This window comes from Sceloporus occidentalis, unplaced genomic scaffold, assembly GCF_023333645.1.
Source record: "Sceloporus occidentalis isolate IW3139 unplaced genomic scaffold, rSceOcc1.0.p SCAF_311, whole genome shotgun sequence".
In the NCBI taxonomy this organism is placed as follows: Eukaryota; Metazoa; Chordata; class Lepidosauria; order Squamata; family Phrynosomatidae; genus Sceloporus; species Sceloporus occidentalis.
In genome coordinates, this window is record NW_028317291.1 from 23,197 (window position 1) to 44,106 (window position 20,910).

The 20,910-nt window shown below is 39.1% G+C and overlaps 2 protein-coding genes across 5 annotated transcripts; one reads left to right on the forward strand and one right to left on the reverse strand.

The window, feature by feature from the left end:
* The first annotated feature begins 1,329 nt into the window (after positions 1-1,329).
* LOC149274902 (WD40 repeat-containing protein SMU1-like) lies at positions 1,330-10,068 on the forward strand. The gene is made up of 12 exons (XM_089505119.1): positions 1,330-1,355; positions 2,007-2,217; positions 3,098-3,250; positions 4,236-4,346; positions 5,418-5,546; positions 5,727-5,846; positions 6,295-6,411; positions 7,028-7,155; positions 8,856-8,982; positions 9,167-9,334; positions 9,482-9,634; positions 9,970-10,068. The coding sequence occupies exons 1-12, from the start codon at positions 1,330-1,332 to the stop codon at positions 10,066-10,068; spliced, it is 1,542 nt and encodes a 513-aa protein (XP_089361245.1).
* A 4,285-nt stretch (positions 10,069-14,353) lies between these two features.
* LOC149274903 (dnaJ homolog subfamily A member 1-like) lies at positions 14,354-17,481 on the reverse strand. Of its 4 annotated transcripts, none has more exons than XM_089505116.1 (8): positions 17,350-17,481; positions 16,732-16,912; positions 16,528-16,632; positions 15,942-16,169; positions 15,363-15,477; positions 15,130-15,245; positions 14,795-14,895; positions 14,354-14,575 (listed from the first exon to the last, which is right to left on the reverse strand). In XM_089505116.1, the coding sequence occupies exons 1-8, from the start codon at positions 17,479-17,481 to the stop codon at positions 14,354-14,356; spliced, it is 1,200 nt and encodes a 399-aa protein (XP_089361242.1). The 4 variants fall into 4 exon arrangements, with proteins under 4 accessions (XP_089361242.1, XP_089361241.1, XP_089361243.1 ...); XM_089505115.1 differs by having other exon boundaries at positions 16,732-16,937; positions 17,333-17,481; XM_089505117.1 differs by lacking the exons at positions 15,130-15,245; positions 15,363-15,477.
* Positions 17,482-20,910: the final 3,429 nt, after the last annotated feature.

The window sequence follows — 20,910 nt, forward strand, 5'->3', positions numbered from 1 at the left end:
GTGGCAGTTTGGTAAATAAAAGAAAATATAAACAAGGCTTTTTTCTCATAGTTTTTATTAAATATGAAAAATAGTTAACATATGAATTAATATTTACTAATAACTTTGTATTAAAACCTAGTTTGAGAAACACTGTGTTTGGGTTCTTGTAGCTTTTATTACTATGTCAGTAAAATAAGAAGGTGAATAGAGAGAGGCCATTGCGATAAAGAGATGAAAGTGTAAATTGTACGTTTTTTATTACATTATTTTAAATAAAAAAAAATTGCATTTTTTTATCCGATTAATCGAAAAAATAATCGGCCAACTAATCGATTATTAAAATAATCGTTAGTTGCAGCCCTACTCTAGACTGTAAGCTCGTGTGAGCAGGGCCCTCCTCACCTGTTGTCTCTGTTAGTCAATTTGTTATGTTACATACTACTTGTTATGTCCTGTCCCCCCCCCCCCCCCGTTGTACAGCACTACGGAATGTGATGGCGCTATATAAAACAATAAATAATAATAATAATCGTTATCAATGAGATGTTTTCTGTCAAGGCATGTCAATTGTTGTCAAGAGGTCAATCACAAATTGGACACTTGTGGTTTTAAACAAGTTTCTCCAGCCAAAAGGCTCAGCCTCCCCTGCATGCATAATACATACTTCAATGGGTGGAGATACCTCACTGGCTTAACTATACATTACAGAGGACCTAAATACTGATATTGTACCTTCAAGGAGCTGAACTATCCCTACCCTTTAGTCCAGGGGTTCTCAAACTGCGGCCCTCCAGCTGCTGCAGGACTACATCTCCCATAATGCTCCTTCAGCTAAGGGGCTGGCTGAGGAGTATGGGAGATGTAGTCCTGCAGCAGCTGGAGGGCCGCAGTTTGAGAACCCCTGCTTTAGTCATTAGATCGCCTTCTCACCAACCATGCCGAATGGCAGTTAGAAGTGGGACGTGCCTATTATTCAGCTAACTTTTTATTGGTTCAGTAACTATACATTACCGCAGCACATCGCATGCTGCAACAGCTAACTAGCCCCCTGGGAGCAGACTTAGCAGATAGTGTTCACAAGTAAAATACAGCACAAAAAAAACCCCTCCGCAGACGTGGGATGCTCATATTGTGTACCGAGCGCACCCACACATTATAACCCCACCCCCCACCTGAACTAAACACTTTCAGACAAACGCATGCAACACACATAGCACACGTCATCGCTGAACGCCAACGTGACGTCTAAACTGGGAGACGGCGCAGCGGAAGTGACGGCTGCTTTGTGAGTCGCGCTGTGGGTGCTGGTGGTTGGTTTTGCGGTAGTTCCATCCAAAGCCGTGAACGATGTCCATAGAAATCGAGTCTTCGGAGTAAGTTAAGCGAATGCATATATGATTGGAAGTGTAGGGGAAATCAGGGGGGGCAGCGCGCGATCATTGGCTTCCGTGGTTTGGGTCGCAAATTGTTAAAATTTCATTACATACGCTAGTTGTGTTCGCCAAGATACGTAATCAAGGAAAATATATATATATACTCGGATACTTCTACCAGTATGATACTCGTACAGATAGGGCAATTTAATGTCTTTATTTAGCTTTATTCGCACGGGTGAATATTTCTCGGTAAATACCGGTAGTTGTAGTAAATGTATCATTGTTTGTTTTTATAGTAGTTAAAGTAGCAATGAATTCAAAGAAATAGCTATTACCTCCTTGTTATTCCTTGCCCAGTTTTAGGCTGCAATGCACTTTTAAATAAAGACTCAACCAGAACTTTTGCTGTAGTAGTTTCAGGATTTACGCCTAAAAAAAATCATTTTTTTATTTATTTTTAAGTTTCAATATTTCGAAGTGTCCAATAAGCACATTTCCTAAAAACAAAAGCTAAATCAAGACAAAAAAAATGTATACCTACTTTTGTAGCAACACAAACGCTGTGTTAATTGCATGTACGCTTCCGTATACACAGTTCGATATATAAGCAAATGTTTCTTTAATCTTTAATGTGTGTTTCTTCTACAGCGTCATACGTCTTATTATGCAGTACCTGAAAGAAAACAGCCTGCATCGGACTCTGGCAACCCTGCAAGAGGAAACTACCGTGTCTTTGAACACAGTGGACAGTATAGAGAGCTTTGTGGCTGATATTAACAGTGGGCATTGGGATACAGTCCTGCAGGCCATCCAGTCACTGAAACTGCCAGACAAAACCCTCATTGACCTCTATGAGCAGGTAAACCAACCAAGTGTGTCTTTGATTTTGCATAAATACTGTAAGCCACACAAAATATATGTGCGGTTTTCTTTACACCTGACCGTTTTCTAACTTACGGTAAAGCTTGCAATAGCAGGACCCGTGTCAACTTCGGTACCAGTATATCTTCTCTCATGTTTAATAGCAATACATGTGATAATATGTAATTAGATGACTTGCTTCCAGGGCTGCATCATTGATCTTTGAGCTATGGAGTCTATCCTCTGCCCAAAAAATACTTTTAAATCTGGTCTGCCCATTATTTAAGCAGCTAGTCAAAGCTCATCAACCACCTTGACGTTTTTTTTTTGTTTTGTTTTTTGGTTGTTTGTTTTGGAATGACAATAGAACCAACACTGGATAGCGCAAATGGGATTTGCAATAAACATCATATTCATGTGGAAGAATATATAACAAATGTATATACATTCATTTAAATGTGCGTGAATCGGTTGTATTTTGACTTTTAAGCACACTCTGATACGGAGCATTTCATTAGCCGCTGTTTCAGGGTTCTTCAAGGGCTTGAACGACATAAAACATTTGCACAATCCATATATATATATATATATATATATATATATATATATATATATATATATATTACATGTATGTATTGTGCATCTGTAAGGGACTGTCTATCACCATATGCACTTTAATGCTAAATATTGAAAAGTTATGTGATCCCATTAAATGCTTGTAATGTCTGTTCCAACGAACAGTTCCAAAATTTGATTTTAATTGCTTTAATAGATATATAAATAGTATACAGGGCCATTTATAGGCAAACAAGTAGGGTTTGTGTTTCAGAAAACCTAATATTGTGAAAATAAAAATTGTGTGTTTTTCTGTCCCGTAGGTTGTCTTAGAACTGATTGAACTTCGTGAGTTGGGAGCTGCCAGATCTCTCCTGAGACAGACAGATCCCATGATCATGTTGAAGCAAACGCAGCCAGAAAGATACATTCATCTGGAAAACCTTCTGGCCAGGTCTTATTTTGACCCTCGTGAGGTATGCTGGTTCAAAATCACATTTTGTAAATGCATTTCATCTTCATGCTGTGAAGGAATTATTAGATCGCTGATATTTGATTTCATTTTATCTTCTGTTTAGTGTAAGGAAATCCCTTCTTTCTTTGTTAGCATAAATGTACAACCACAATTGTATCTGTCATTTCACTCACCTTCACGCCTCTTATTTCCCTTGCCTTTCCAGAACCAAAGGTCACTTTTCATTTTGCCCCTTATACCATGTTTGTAAAGTAAAATGTAATTCACACTTTAGCATGCGATGCAGGTATCGGTGTGTTAAAAACTAAGTAGCCTGGACATAGATCAATGACTTCCTAACTTAAGTGGTAAAAGAAAAGGATGACCAATTACTAATACAGAGGACAAAGCTTTTGAAATGTGTTTTAAGTGTGTTTTTTTTTTTTTTTTTTAAAGCCTGGTCCCTACTGGCCCCTGCTGTGCTTATGTAGAATTTGAGTGCCAGGTTGTAAGGCATTAATAAGAGGATATAAACATAGTTTCTCACTTCTCCTTACATGGTTTGGCTTTCATTAAGGGAGGTTATGTAAACTCCACAAATGAACCCAGTAGAGATCCGAGAATGTTTATTTATAAGACATTGGCTTTACAGAGTGGTTTCAGTTTTAACTCTCCCACTGCTCTATGGATCTTCTTGACAGGGGGGGGGGGGATTAATTGTAAGATCGTTTTTTTTACGGGACCTCACCAGTGCTTGTTCATAATGAATAGTAAAGTGAAATGTGTCTGTGGTGTGATCCACATATACGATTATAATGCATTATCCGTGGTTTATTCCACGTAGAAGTGTTGTCCTGGCTTCCGATAAAGCAGATGCTTTAAAAAGAAAGTATGTAATAAACCGAAAACTAGACTGCTTAACTATTATTGTCTTTATATATTGGTAGAAATACTGTCAACAGTAACTCATATGGTTTTATTTCCTATTTTTATTATTATTTACACAGGCATATCCTGATGGCAGCAGCAAAGAGAAAAGGAGAACAGCCATAGCCCAGGCTTTGGCTGGGGAAGTGAGCGTGGTACCCCCATCTCGTCTCATGGCTTTACTTGGACAGGTATCCTCTCTACTAAGTGTAAAAGTCATTTGGGTTTAGTGTAATGCTAAACTGTGCGTATTTAACTCCTTTATTTGGGGTGTTTTGTGGCTATAAGCCTGAGATTTTTACACTGTTTCTTTAACCATGGTTTTACTTAAATTTTTCATGCACCCACAAAAAAAAAAAAATATATATATATATATATATATTTTATTTTTTTTTTTAAATAAAGTATATTCATTTTTTGTAGTCCATTTAGTATAAATGATACAGGTAAATAATGGGAAAAAAAATCACTGTGAAATTGGCCCAAAAGCAACAGCCTAGGGTATTTCCCTAGGAGCATTTGAACACTTTTCATACAACTGGTTGGTCACCAATCCCAGCGAAGGGAGCTGTAACGTTAATTTTCATTGCTTTCCCCCCCCCCCCCACATTTTTCCATGTTTATTTAGGATTGTTTGCCCAGATTACATGCAACTGCAGAAAAATTTATTCAGCTTCACATAACAGAAATACGCCACATGCATAGGTTTTTTGTATATTCTTTGAAATCAACATTGCCTTGCAAAAGTATTCATCACCCCTTTTGGCATTTTTTCTATTTTGTTGCATTATAACCTGAAATTAAAATGGATTTGTTAGGGGTTTGTTGCATTTGATTTACACTTGAGTGCAAAGCAGTTCCCTGCACTGGGAACCTCTATTCAAGGCGATCCATTGTACCCCTGGATAACCTTTTTATTTCTTTTTTTTTTTTTCCCTTTTTTTTTTTTTCATTTTTTTGAGGCTGCTGATTGGAATCAGCAGCACTCACTTTACATGAATGGAGCATTTATAATGGAGGTCTCATGTGAGTGCATGGGGGTCATTGGGTTTCCCAGGGACTGCCTCCTGTGTAAGGCGGTCCCCTGCACTGGGTTCCATGCCCCCATGATGGCATGGAAGGTCATGAAGGTTTTATTATTATTGCATTCTTCATGTAGATCTTTGCAGGTATAGGTATACTGCTGACTCTCCAGTTACAGCTTGTTGCTGAAGCACAGCTTGATCATTTCTTTTTTTTTTTTTTCCAAATTTTATTCTTAGGCATTAAAGTGGCAGCAGCATCAGGGTCTTCTGCCTCCCGGTATGACGATTGATTTGTTTAGGGGTAAAGCAGCCGTGAAGGACGTAGAGGAGGAGAAGTTCCCCACGCAGCTGAGCAGGCATATTAAGGTTAGATTTTATTAGCCTTAAATTAGGCTTTAGACATATTAATTCTTGCATGAAATAAAAAAAAATCTGTTAGATGTTCTTCAATAAATATTTGCTTGAAATCACCTTTTTCACTTAAAACTTTATTGTGCTATGTTTAAAAAAAACTTTTTTTTTTTTTTTTTAAATTCCCATTTATAGTTTGGTCAGAAATCTCATGTAGAGTGTGCACGCTTTTCCCCGGATGGTCAGTACTTGGTGACTGGCTCAGTTGATGGATTTATTGAAGTATGGAACTTCACCACAGGAAAAATCAGAAAGGCAAGTTGAGAAAACCTTTTGTAGCTTGCATACCCTAGGGAGCAATATTCTTCTTTTTTTTTTTTTTTTTTTTCTTTTTTTAATGAAATATATTCTAATTTGTTATGTTATAAACATACTGAGCACTTTTACTTTTGCAAGTTTTAGTCAATATATTTGTGAAAATACTAGATTTGAGACGGCCACCGGTTTTTGCCATATGACAAAACTCAGCAACAGGTAACATTAGCCACGATGTTAAAGTTTGCAGTTTGTGTATGTTGATGTAAGCAGAATGCCAGGGCTGTTATCAAGTTGTACTTGAAGTTAAAATTCTTCATCATTTGAACATCGTTACTCAGTGATTGGCTATTTTAAAACACATTTCTTCATGCTAGCGAAAGTAAAGTGTTTGGAAGAGGAAGACGTTTAGTCGGAATCACAACTCTTTGAATCTGTTTTCTTTTAGGATCTGAAATACCAGGCTCAGGATAACTTTATGATGATGGATGATGCTGTGTTGTGCATGTGCTTCAGCAGGGATACTGAAATGTTAGCAACTGGTGCACAAGATGGTAAAATCAAGGTAAATGTTGGTTTTGAACCTTTAACTGCCAATGATGTGGCAGTAATTAATCTTAGAATGCGATCTAAGATCACTTTCTTCCCTTAACTGATGTTGCTGTATTGCCTCGATATTCAGCAACACCAAAATCTGCAGCTCCCCCCGGTGGTCAATGTTCATCATGTGTAAAATGGGGGGTAGATGCTTGATTTAAGAGTTAAGGAGGCGATCCGCTTTAATAGTGTTTTATAAACAAAAATGAGAACAGGATTTTTTTATAGCATATTAAATAAGATCAAAAATGGTATCTGAAGAAAGCTGTTCTTGTTATACTATAAAAAAAACCCAACCAATATATAACTTGTGTGGGTACACTAAACAAGAGAGAAGAAAAATTACAACTAAACTCAAGCGCAGAAAAAGTGTTAAAACAGCCTTGGTCATGAAGAGTACAAAAATAAAAAGTTTAAAAAAAAAATGACTTGGTCCTTAAGGGGTTTAATAACATTGTAGATGCTGTCAGTTGGAAAAATATGAAGTTGCTTTTCAGTCCAATTTGAAGTTTTACAACTGAAGTAATTTAATGAATTTAATGTACTGTTTTGAGAAACAAAACATTAACAACGTTTTTGTTAAGGTGTGGAAGATCCAGAGCGGCCAGTGTTTAAGGCGATTTGAGCGTGCTCATAGTAAAGGTGTCACATGTCTCAGCTTCTCTAAGGATAGCAGCCAGATCCTTAGTGCTTCTTTTGACCAAACTATAAGGTAAGTGATCATGAGACAAAAGTATTCTAAGGTTCGAAATGTTAGACGACTAAATGTGGAGACTGTCCAAAATAATGCCCATAGAGCAGAGGCGCCCGCGTGTGAAATAGCATTTATAGACCATGAGTTACAGTTAATCACTGAGACAATAAAAATGCCTGAAAATGGCTAGTTTAAGATACACGTCCCATTATCCATAATTTCTGAAACCAATTAATGAGACACTGTCACAGTAAATCCATTACTAGCCTTCCTGACATCAAGGTTTCCGGTTGGAACGAGGCCAAAACTGCTTTTAGTGCTCTACAATAAGGTTAACCGGAGATGTGCTTTTTGATGTAACTAAGTTTTGTCCCATGCCATCATAGGCAAAGGATATTTTGGATGACATTTCCCACTGAACGGATTATGTTGTTGAAGTTCTTCTTATCCATTGAAATCCCTTAAACTGACAAACTTTAGAAAAACAAAACCCATAAGGCGGTCTAATATCAGTGTTTGGACAAAGATAGCAGACCTAGAACAAATGCACACGACTAATATGCCGCTTTCTTAAAACCATTTTTCAAATGGAGAAAATCACCATGTGTTTTAAAATCATAGAAATACATAATTATGATTAGCGATAATTGATAAAAAATCTTGCTTAAATTTTCTTCAATACTAAAATATATATATATATATATTTTATTTTTTATTTCTTTTTGTTTCTGTCCTGTTCCCACTGCAGTATGGCTTGAGGTATCTTTGTGGATCTCCCATTATGCCTTTGATGTCATCACTGGGCTCCCAATATTTTTTTTTAACCCCTTAAGGACAATGGGCACTCCCTAAACCCATGTACGGACTTTGTCATTAAGGCGTTAATTTCATTTATATGCTATTTTGCTCCTTCTTCTCCCCCTGATCTGTTTGTGCTCTGTAGCCCTGCATTGCTGATTGCGGGAGAGCAATGGTCAGGGAGACCCAGCTTAAGCTCTTCTGTCCTCAAGTGACCTCCTGGTGCGTGTCAGCACTGGCACCTGCCGGAAGGCAATGCCCGAAGGCGTGATTATTATTATTATTATTATCCTTTATTTATATAGCGCCAACAGTTTACGCAGCGCTTAATACAATACATAAATTCAAGGGATATGACAAGACAAGAATTGACAGACTAAGACAAACCGATACATTTGGTGGAGAGAGCCCTGCTCGCAAGCTTACAATCTAGAGGGAAATGGGGTGACAAACATAAGGCATAGAGAAAGGGTGAGAGGTATTGTGGGGGTTGTATCGATGACAAGGAAGTTCTAGCAGCTAAGATCAGGCATTCCTTGAAGGAAGCTAATCAAAATAAGTTCAGTCGGCAGAATACTGACTTCTGCCGACATCCAGGCCACTGCAACAAAGTCCGGATGTACCTGTACGTCCTAATGGGCTTCTTGACACAGGTTTTAATGATGAAATGATTAACCCTTCCGTACCGGTGACGTACCTGGTGGTACTTCCTGGTTGGGTATCGCCCACAGACCGGCACGTACCAGGCACATCATCGATGATGCGCGATCCAGCGTCGCTATGGATGCTGGGATTGCGAGGGGCGGCTGCTACTGACCACTGGGTGTCCCCAGTGAACCGCAGTACGCCAGTCCTGAGGGGGTTAAAGAGCATACTTAAAAAACACGATTTTCAAAACTTTTTTTTTTTTTAAATACTAGGATTCACGGCCTGAAATCTGGAAAAACCCTGAAGGAATTTAGAGGCCATTCCTCGTTTGTAAATGAAGCCACATTTACACAAGATGGTCACTATATCATCAGTGCCTCTTCTGATGGAACAGTAAAGGTATGAAACTCCTATTCTTTTGGGTGTATAATTAAATTTAGTTTCTATTTTTTTTTTTTTTTTTTAAGACAGTAGTGCTTTTCCTCAAAATTGCAATATTCATGTGCGAGTGTGCTGTTTTTACTAACAATAATTCTCCCCTATGCATGAATACAAAATACATTTTTTTTTTCTTTTTCCGAAGATGTGGAACATGAAGACTACTGAATGTTCAAACACATTTAAATCCCTCGGTAGCACAGCCGGGACAGACATCACGGTCAACAGTGTCAGTCTTCTGCCCAAAAATCCGGAGCATTTTGTTGTGTGTAACAGATCGAACACCGTGGTTATTATGAACATGCAAGGGCAGGTATGTACCAATTACTCAAGTGGTCCGCAAAAAAAACCCCAAAAACACGTCCATGACTGGATACGGCTAGAAGAAGATATTTAAAGCCACTTTTTGTACATAGCAGAGCTGTGTGTCGGTGTTGACATATATATATATATTTTCCAGATCGTAAGAAGCTTTAGCTCCGGTAAGAGAGAAGGTGGTGACTTTGTATGCTGTACCTTGTCGCCCAGAGGAGAGTGGATCTACTGCGTTGGAGAGGACTTTGTGCTCTATTGTTTCAGCACGGTGACAGGCAAGCTAGAGAGAACACTGACTGTGAGTATGACAACTGGAGACTTTTTTTTACGAGATTCGTATCTGTTTAAAGAGGATATGCTACTATCCCAAATCATTTTTGCATTTCATTATAGTGAACAAACTTAGGTAATGGAGCTTTATGATGCAATATTTAGTATTAGAAGCCATTGTGCGTGTGCGTGTTATTGGGATAAGTGACCTTGGAATTGCTTTCTGCTGCCTTAGAATGATATTGAGAGGTAAACGCCAACACCAGCTGCTACTAAACTGACCTAGATTATCCTAAATCACAAATTCATTGTTGCCGTTACTTGGGATAACCACGTCCATTGACCTATAAAATCTCTCTACAGGTTCATGAAAAGGACGTGATAGGAATTGCCCATCACCCTCACCAGAATTTAATTGCGACCTACAGTGAAGATGGACTCCTGAAACTGTGGAAACCATAGTGATATAGTATAATTTTTATATTTTCTAGTTTTGTCTTGGTGTAACATGTGATGTGTTTTCCCTGTCCAGCTTGGCCACAGCGATGTGGATAGCCAAGATTATTTTAATCATTTTATTTAGATATTTTTCTCTACAAATCTAAGGAAAAGCTTGCTTTTTCGCTTCTAAAACATGAGCATTTGTTTCATTAAAGTGACACTGAACTAAACGATGCATACAAATTATTCACTTGCAACTACAACGTACAAAACTATAATCTGCATGCGCAGGCAAATGCTGTGTGTGTTGACCACCATCATGTACTTCGTTGTTCTAAGATAATTGCGTCCTTGAGGAGCTTCCCAGACTTACAGCAACGTTCCTGGCAGGCGTGCAGTATGGCTATCAATATACATCATTGTTTTGCCTTCTTGCCATTTGGGAGGGCCCCTGTGATGGCTAAATTCTGCAGGACACTTTATGGCAAGAGAAGCTTAGCGTTTTGTAGAAATCGCTTAATGCCATAATTAGTCATTCGGGGCCGAGCAGCAATTGGCTCTGGAATGTGGGACTCTTATGTGTTGTAAGTATGTGATTTAAATTTGATACAAATTTTCCTTTTCCCTGTAAGCATGATGCTTATTATTGTTCTGCCTGCCCAGAAAGAGCTGTTCTTGTCCTTGGCCATTGGTATTTTTTTTCAGGCACAATGAGGATGTTAGCTGTTCTTCAATAGGAAATCGCAGAATGCCATATCCACTTGCCGTTTTTTTGTTTGGCGTTTTTTCAGTCCTCTCTGGCGTTTTTCTGCTTTTTTGGGCTCTGTGGCAGTTTTTCAAAATCGCAGCATGTTGACACTCTGGCGTTTTTTGCAAGGAAATCTTGGCGTTTTTCTCCAATAGAAGTCTATGGGAGAGAAAAAACGCCATGAAAAAGCCATGTGGGTTTATTGCCTTGGCGTTTTTTATGGCGTTTTTTCCACAGTTACAATGCAGAGGATGGACCCAGTATCTGTGTGTGTCCTACGAGAAATAGGCTGGAAACAAACAGTTTCACACAAAACAAAGTTCATATTGAATTCTACACCATTTGGAACAAACATGCCATTACAAACAAACATACGCGACGCATCAACTGGATCCTGCGTGCCAAAAGCAACAGCAAACAATTTGCACCATCATTTGGGGCCAATCTTCCTAGAGGAGCAGACATTCGGAATAAAGCATGCCTTACAAACCACAGAAAAGTGACAAAAGGGTCCGCCGGGGCGTTTAAGTAGAACTCTACCAAGGAAATGACATCAGGGGGCAGATACTTGCCATTTATCCTAATCCCTTTTAGCTGGGTGAAACTTCTAACTTGTAAAGGCTGGAAAAACTGCCTAAGGTCAAAAAAAGCAATTTCCACAGAAAGGCTAAAACGCCAGAAAAAACTCCAGAAAAAAATGCCAAAACGCAGGAAAATGCAGTGGCAGTTTTCTTGGCGTTTTTCATCAAGAAAAAAAACGCAGGACAAAAACCCAAGTGGAAACCTAGCCTGAAGCTTCATTAACGCATTGAGATCAATAACTATAATGCGAGTATAATAAAGGCCCTTGGCACCTTCCAGTCCTGTTCATCTCTGTATGCTAAAGAGACCATATTCCCCCCCCCCCCCATTTAACTGATGTTCTATAAGGAAGGTGTATTTGTAATGTTAATAGGGACCATTTTGTTACTCTGGATCTCCCCTTAAATTCTTTTTTTGGTATTTGTAAATGTATGTAAAGAAATGTTTTGGAAAACTTCTGGGAGTGTGTGCTTTGTAGCCCCTTAAGGACCAGGCTGTTTTTTTTTTTTAAACCTTTTGTATCCTTAGGGGCCGAGGCTGTTTTAACACGCTTGCGTTGCTCGTGTGTAGATGCAATTTTCTCCTCACTCATTTAGTGAACCCACACAAGTGATGTATTTTTTTTCTTCAGATACCATTGTATTGATCATATCTAATTTCCCATAAACTAAAATGATAGAAAAATTGGGGAAAAAACCCCCACATTTTCTGACTTCTACCTGAAAAATATTTTACTCATCCCAAAAAGCTAATGAAAGAAACCTGCTAAATAGATTATTTGTCCTGAGTTTAAAAATACCCTCATTTTAAACTCTGGCGAACTTTTCCAACTACTTGTTTACAGGAGGTGCCGCCATCTTGAGAGTGGCAAAATCAATCTGATGTTGACGCCTGGGGAGGGGCCGAGGAGACCGATGACGGTCTCTGTGTTGCTGAATGCCTAGGCATTGAGGTATTACAGCAACACCATTTAAGCGAAGACTGTAGATCACTTCCATCGCTTAATTTTAATGAAATGTTTCATGCATGTCATTGGTCATTAATTGACATGCCTGACCCATTAAGGGGTAAATTTAATATTGCTGTATAATGTAAATTCTATTAAAGGCTTGGTACTTATGTAGTTTATCAATAATTCTGTAACTATAAACTTTAAATGTTAATTTGGTAAAAACCAAAAACAAATTGTATGGCTCAGCAAGTGGAGGGTAAGAGTAGAAAATATACTAAAATCACTAACAATCAGTGATGCTGTATGCACAATTAGTATGTAAAAGGGTGGTGTGGTTTGATAATGGTCTGCTATAGCTACCAGGTTTTTTTTAAACATTCATTGAACTGGAACTGGGGTAATAGAGCAGGAAATGGATTCATAAGATAAGATGCTACAGGCATGGACCTGGAATGCCAAGTTACAACTGCTACCCCTGCACGTGGATGAAAAGTATGGTGGGCAAAATTTAATAGTTGTAATACTTTTGTATCCAGCTGCAATTCCTGAGGCTTCAGCTGTATGTAGACCTAAAAGTTGACTGTATACTGAAACTGGTAAGGTCTACGGCGAGAACGTTTTATCAGCATAACTGATTCTTAAATTGTCACCTTCCTAAAACCAAAATCCCAGCCAGATCTGTCCCTTTACGTTTTAAAACCAGGTTTTTACATAATTTAGCTAGCTGCTTTTTGTGCTCTAGTTATCTTAAACAAGTGTGATAAAACTATTATACTGCCATGGAGTATACAATAGGCAGCCTGTCTTAATACATTGGCAGGGGTCTATGGACATAAAGAATTCATACAATGCAATGGCTGAGCAGGGACAGTCCTCCAAATTATCATAATTACCTACATTGATGCCTACAGCCAGAAGCAACAGGGAAAAAAAACCTGCAATGCTAAACTACCTTACAGTACATACCCCGTTTCCCCCAAAATAAGACAACCATAAAATAAGCTGTAGCAGGATTTCTAAGCATCTGCGCAATATAAGCCATACCCCAAAAATGCAGCGTACCGGCGCTGAGTGGTAAAGACGACGGGCAGCCCTTCTCCTCTGCCCCATTGTGATAGCTGCTATCTCGGAGAGGTGCGGGTAGCCCCATCACCAAGGTCAGTGCCCCCTGTCAGGTCTATATTTGAATGAATGTAGATTGTACCATACTTAAAATAAGACACCCCCTGAAAATAAGCCATAGTGTGTCTTCTTGGGGAAAAATAAATATAAGACAGTGTCTTATTTTTGGGGAAGCACTGTAGTATAGGCAGCAGACAATGCATTGGGGGTACATGCATATTGTGTGGAACTTGAGTAAAAAAACATTTCTGCAAAAAGTAGTTATAAGATTTAAAGATACTTTAAAGTACTTTATTTTGACAGACTGATGTAACCCATTAACAAAGTGCAACAGGCAAAAAAATTGGGAGGCATGAACTGAATATTTACATACATTGACATTTTATACCGGTTTGATGGTGGATAGACTGCTTGGATTCAGCCTTGCTGTAATTGCAGAAACTATACAGCCGTATGTGTATTTGGTGGCTGGTTGATTCTTCGACATTAGATACCCTGATCTAGGTTTTGCCAAGAGCTGCAAGACAGCCCTTCAGCACCCTACCCCAACTTTAAAGACTAAATATACATAAAGTGGGAAACAAAGTTTGTATTGAAGGTAAATATTACATAAAGCCAGGCTTGGAGTACACCGACATTTATTGTATTTAACATGTGAACTGTGCACTAGTTGAAGTCTTAATTTTATTTAAAAACAAATGCAGTTTTCTCTGACAGCCTTAAGTGCTAAAGTATAAGACACGTTTTACGTACCGCATATTACGCTTCCTTAAGGCAAAAATAAATAAAGAAAAAAGCACTGCCTTTAAGTAGTTGTGCTGCAGACAGTCATGGGGGGAGGGGGGGGGGGGGTCAGAGAGAAAATTACAAAAATGTTTGCCACATGAGTGAACTGGTTTGATCTATGAGGTTTGGCACTGTACGCCACCTCTTGGGTGGTCGTCATCATCATCATGGTATGCTTCGCCATTGTAATGGCCTCTCCTCTGCTGTGTTGGATCAAAATCCATTAGTTCTGCCTGCTCCATATCCTCAGATTCTTCAATAGCTTTTCTTGCAGGCAGAAGTTTCTCTAACAAAGGGAGCTTGTCTGGAGAAATGAAGCCACTATTTGGAAAGTTGACCTAGAGAGGGAGTGGGGGGAAAAAAAAATATATATATATATAAAGATAATATGGATTAATAGAACAAGCCATAGTAAAGTAAACAGTAATAGCACAACTGCTGCCTTTTCATGTGTAACTTACAATTTATCATTTACAAAATACTATTGTGCACCGATTGGAGCAGATGTAATTAATTGTTAACCCCCACGTGCACAAGGTGTCAGTGACCCATCTTACCTTGAATTCTATAATAAGGCGTCCTTTTTCATATGGCCTGCGATAGATTGGCATACCTTCATTCAGCACACATTTAATATCGCCATGTTTAACAATTTGACCTAAAAGTACAAGACATTTAAAATTGAATGGTCTACACCATATATACAATGATGGCCAGTAGTGCAAAAATGAAATTTAATTTTGTCCAAATCATTTCTGGTCCAATAAGTAGTTAGCTTGAGCCCACTAACCCCCCCACCTAAGAAAGGCCACACAAATCATGAATAGGCCAAAAACACTGGCTTAATAACAGCCCCCACTACCCCCCAAAAAGAAATTAAAAACACACTTACCAGGAAGCGAGGTCATTATTATGGTCCTAGAGTCTAATGTTTCTACTGGTTTCTGGAATCCACAGAGTGCCTCCACAAGCTCAATTTCCATGTGCATCAGCAAGTCTTCACCTCTCCTGCAATTGAGATTTTTATTTTTTTATTTTTTTTTAAACAATGCCCAGGTTTTTTACTTGAAATATATCACCTTACTTTTCTACTTTTGTGAGATACATATAAATTACAGTTAATACCTTGTAAAAACAGCATGATCCTTCTGGTCCAACACTATTATAATGTCTCCTGGCTCCAGTCCAGGTTCCTGGTCTCCCTCACCGGTAAATGTAATTTTCTGCCCATCCTTCATTCCTGTTCAGAGGGATCAACAAAAACATGAATGACTGAACTTAGCAAGGGTTGAAATTGAAACTATTTCTGATGTATAGCATAACCAGACATCATGGCTTATGATACAAAACTCCTTTGATTAACTTAAACACAATTAAACAAATCTGGTGGCAAAAATAGGAACTCATTAACTATATTTAAGATGAAAACCACAGTATCTATTCATCAGCCTCCAGCACAGGTGGTTAGATTGCTGGAACTCATGACTTAATGGCATGCCTTATAGCTATAGAATAACATAATACGGGTTTATTGAGAAATTGTTCTGGTTATCTGTATATACACTACGTTTAAAAGAGTTATGGACACGTGTAAATGACGTTTGAACTCAAGCCATACGTTTTAGGACATACAGAATGGATAGTTCACCAAGACACACACACACACACACACACACACACACACACACACACACACACACACACCTTTGTCAATGTGAACTTCGAGGATCTTCTTCTCTCTGATAATCTTACGACCAGTGCAACTTTTACACCGATCTTTGGGATTGATCCTTTCGCCTTGCCCTTGGCACTCCGGGCACACAGACTGTATCTGCTGGACCATGCCAGGTCCTATTTGGTGGATCCTAATCTGCATGCCAGTGCCTCTGCAGTTAGGGCAGCATTCAACAGCTCCCTTCTTGCCACCACGTCCTAAAATATTTTAACAAACAAAAATCCAGTGTTAAAATGGGTGAAGGAAGTCCCATGGAAAACCAAATATTTTTCTTTGCGCATTAAATAAGTTGTTGTATGTAGTAAGGTCGTTTAGCATTGACAAAACTGTTCTCATTGTACAATACCTGCAGATATGGAGGCTGCCATTGTTATCAGTCGTATGATATTTTAGACACTAAGCTGAATCTTTATGGCAATGCCAATTACTATTTTTGAAAACTTGTTTCACGTGCTACTAGTGATGAGGAAAGATTGCAGTGAGTTCCCCTTTAAGATACTGTATATAATGAGAAACAGATGTGCTCAGAATACGAAATATGGAACTATACCGTACCTTCACATTTGTCACAGATTGTATTCTTCTGCAGAGCCAATTTTCTTGTGGCACCATTGTATAAATCTTCTAGTGACACAGATAACTGATGGACTACATTTTTACCTGAAAATTATACAAAAAAAAAAGTTATTTAAAGTTCTTGATGCTGTAAATTAACATTTTTAATTAAGGAGCCTGACAAATGCAACAGAAACAAGTTACCTCTTCGTTCTCTCTGCATTCTTCCACCTCCTCCAAAGAACATGTCAAAGATGTCCATTGGTGAACCAAAGCCACCTCCTCCCATTCCCCCCTCTTTAATGGCTTGCTCGCCACCCTTGTCATACAACTCTCTTTTCTTGGCATCCGAAAGGACTTCATAGGCCTGAGAAATCTGTTTGAACTGTAAAAAAGGAGAGAAAGGTTTTCTATAAAGCACTGCATTTTAGAAACAAAGCTAAATATCTAGGAAAACCACAGATCATTTACCCCTAAACACCAAAGAAAGCCTCTCTGTGCCACATCTGAAACAGCCACGCATTGAACGCATAACATTAGTTATTCCTTCACATGCATCATGCTGTCATGTGATAAGGGTTACATTACATCAATTGCGAGGACATAAAACACATGAAATAAAGCACCGTAACTGCCACGTTCACTGTGAAGAGAACTGCCTTGCAACCACTGATGCAAGGTTATGATACTTGCGCAATCTCTTTGCCTTACTCTAGGACGGTTTCACATTCTCCCCGCCTCGTGGTTAATTATTTAATACCGCGGGGAAGATTTCAGTTTCAGATTAGCGGGCTAGAATTTTTACAACGAAGCCATACGTACCTTTTCACCTTCGTTAGGATTCTTGTCAGGGTGATATTTTAAAGCAAGTTTTCTGTAGGCTTTCTTGAGTTCATCCTGGGTGGCATTGGGTTTAACCCCCAAAATATCGTAGTATGCCGTCTCTACAACCATATTTAAAGAGCGTGCGGACACAGACTTTCTTCAATCCTGCACGGCAACACGAGAAAGGAAAACATTCAGTTTGCTAAACAGTTAACAGAAAGGTTAGTAATATGCAAAAATCTAAAAAAAAAAAGAAAATAAACAATGTTAAGGGCAATCATATGCTTCTTATTAAAATGCAATCATTTGATGATGTGGTTTATAGTTAAGCTGGTTTCAGTGTCAGAATCTCCTAGTTCTCAACCTCCCTTCTAAAAACCGCAAGGACAGTTATTCCACTGAGGAACAGTGGCGAGTTGATACGTTAATGCATACAACAGCGGAGTTCCCCCTTTAAGATGACCACTTTTGCAAATACTTGAAGGGATCCTGTAGAAGCTCCCCGCCGCAAACGTGCTAAAATTGAGAATAAGATGTTTTACGGCTATGTTTTTATCGAGACATTTTATAAAGCAACTGGCAAAGCAGTAATAGGATTGGCTACACCAAGTACTAAGACAGCACAGTTCTGATAATTTGGGAACTAAATTGCTACTTAAACAGGCATTGCAGCCATCATATGCTTGCTTAAAAGGCAAGCGGTCACTTGAAAGGTTGCCATGCCTCATCCTAGAGGCCAGAGCAACCTCCACATGTCTGCCGTGTCTTTGCTCAACCGTAACCTGTGTGGTTTTTTTTTTGGAAGACAAGTAGGCCTTACTTTTGAAACCATTCATATATGCAAGACTTTTTTGTAAGGAAAGAAAGTTATCAGTTTACAGGTATTAAATACAAAAAAAAAAAAAAAAAAAACCTTTTTTTTTAGGATTTTAATTTGTTACTTTTTATGGGATTTATTTTCTTTAACCCCTACCTAACCATATCCAAGAAATTCCTCTAACTACATAAAAAAAAAAAAAAAAAATCTTTAATAAAGCCGAAACTCATGTGTTCATACAGTTCTCCGTCTACAGTGATAGCGAGCTGGAGAGAGACCTTTGTCATCTGACATTCACGGTGCATGCGCCATGGAGCCCCCACGTCGAGGCGATTTTATCAGATGACATACCAGGTACACCACAGGCCCCGTAGAACAGTTATTTCCTATGGGCTTTATTGGTCGCAAAGGGATTAAAGAGATTACATGCAGCACGATATACTAGCGTGTAGTTTAGCGGCTACAGAAGCGTTTGGGTTTTTTTGTTCCCATTAGTTTCCTTTATCTGCAGATCTGGAGGCTGCCGTTGTCATGATATTCTGGGTGGCTTTCCCTGCTCAAACACGACACCGAGCTGTTTAATGCCAAAGTAGCCCTACTTGTCCAATAAAACCCTTTCATTGGCCTGCGTGATTATAACCGAGCCTCTCTTTTGTTTACCACAGGCAGTATCCTAAGGAGTCAGGCGAAGCAGGGTGAAGATAACAGAGCTAGAACACACAAGTGACTGCCTTACACGCAGGTTTCTCGTAAAAAGAACAGTATTTTCAGCAATCTTAGACAACAGTAGAGAAAGAAAAAAAAAAAAACAGATCTCAACTGTCAAATATATTAACGATCATCTCAGGAGGGCGCGATTCGTGCCCACACACAAAGAGAAGACGGGGGAGGGATTGTTTTTTAGGCCTCTGTACGGTCACTAAAGGCCCAATCGGGTAGGACCATGTGTTCCAAGGCCATGAAACGGGCTAGGTAGTGGCGATGACGTAACACCCTCGAACCATTGGCGGTTAGATATGGGAAAGGCGACGATACCAATGACGTCACATTGAAGAACCCCCCCCCCCCCCGACTTCACTGATTGCAATGTACTCCCGGGTGGGTTAACAACGCAGAGGGTCTCTAAGAAAGCCTCCATGGTGTTAATGTAACATAAAACGTGAGCAAAAAAAATTACACGAATATAAATCACAAGAATAGCAAACGAGTATTAAAACGTACGTGTATACCCGTAGGAAATATGACGATAAGCTAAGAGGACGTAAACCTTTGTAACAGAAGGTACATGGGAGGGGGGGGGGGGATATAAATATAACCCCGAAAAAAATAAAAACACTCTCGTCTTATTCCTAACACACGGAAATCACTTTTCTCAATGAGACGTGTACTCTGCCCTCATACTCACCAAGCAGTACCGAGTGTGCGATAGCCCCCTGCTCGAAGCTCTGGTGCTTTTCCCGAAAGCAGCTTCTCGAAAGATCGAACGAAAGAGCCGCATCCGGGAACTTTATGTAAAAAAAGAGGAGGAGCTATAGGCACTGACGTCAGCAGGAAAATGGGCTGCCGTACCGTTCTGCAGCCCTTTACAGTTAGTTATGGAGCTTTAAACGCTAGAGGCCTAATGCGGTTTCAGGTCTGTGGAAACAAAACACAACCGTTGCATAAATAGGAATTTCTCTCTCAACCAGTCTTTACAACGTAGAGATTATTGCATACAGAATTGAGCCTGGATTTGAGGAATCTTGTGTTTGTAGAGTCGACGCTGATATGTTTCTTAGGGAAAAATGTAGTGATGTTTTCGGGACCTAAGATGTCTCTTCTTTAGATGGAATGTTCCATCTGAAAAAGATACGTTTTCATTTGCGAAAGGAAATGTACCATTGTTATGAGCGACGTTCTTATATATGGTCGGTTATGGATAACATGCGATACATTATCATTAAAAAAAAGTTTGAGGTGCCGAAACGTTACGTCTGCTTCCAAGTTGGCACAATAAAAAATAACTTCAATTAGAGACTCCATTTTCTCTTGCACAGTGCGACCTTGGTACGCACTGTGCAAGAAGTATGGGTTTTGGGGAGTATTGGTTTATGTTCGAATACATAGAAAACGTATGAAACGAGAACTAGACAGATTGCAAAAATGTTACAGGTTGTTCATTTTTTACTGGCATGCCCGATACTAATATGGCCGCCAGGCGGTTTCCGTTAGTCCGCGTATTGCTTGGTGCGCCACTCTTGAATACCCAAATAGTCTTGACAAACGGAAGAGCGACTTCAGCGCGTGTTACAGCTGTAGGTAACAATCTAGTTAATAATGCGCAGAGATAAAACGGAATGCTGTGCACATCAAGGTGTTAAACCCCAAACCCTTTAATTCCCGTACGTGGTCATTATGCATTGCAGAAAAAGCGTCTTCATAGAATAACTGGGAGCTATGTACACAGGACAAAAATACTAGATACGTCTAAATTCTGGGGTTAAATCAGCCATCTGGTAAGTCTGGAGACTGTAGGTATTATTATTATCTTTTTATTTATATATATTCAAGGGGTATGACAAGACACAACAATACATTATGTAGAGAGGGTATGACAAGACACAACAATACATTATGTAGAGAGGGTATGACAAGACACAACAATACATTATGTAGAGAGGGTATGACAAGACACAACAATACATTATGTAGAGAGGGTATGACAAGACACAACAATACATTATGTAGAGAGGGTATGACAA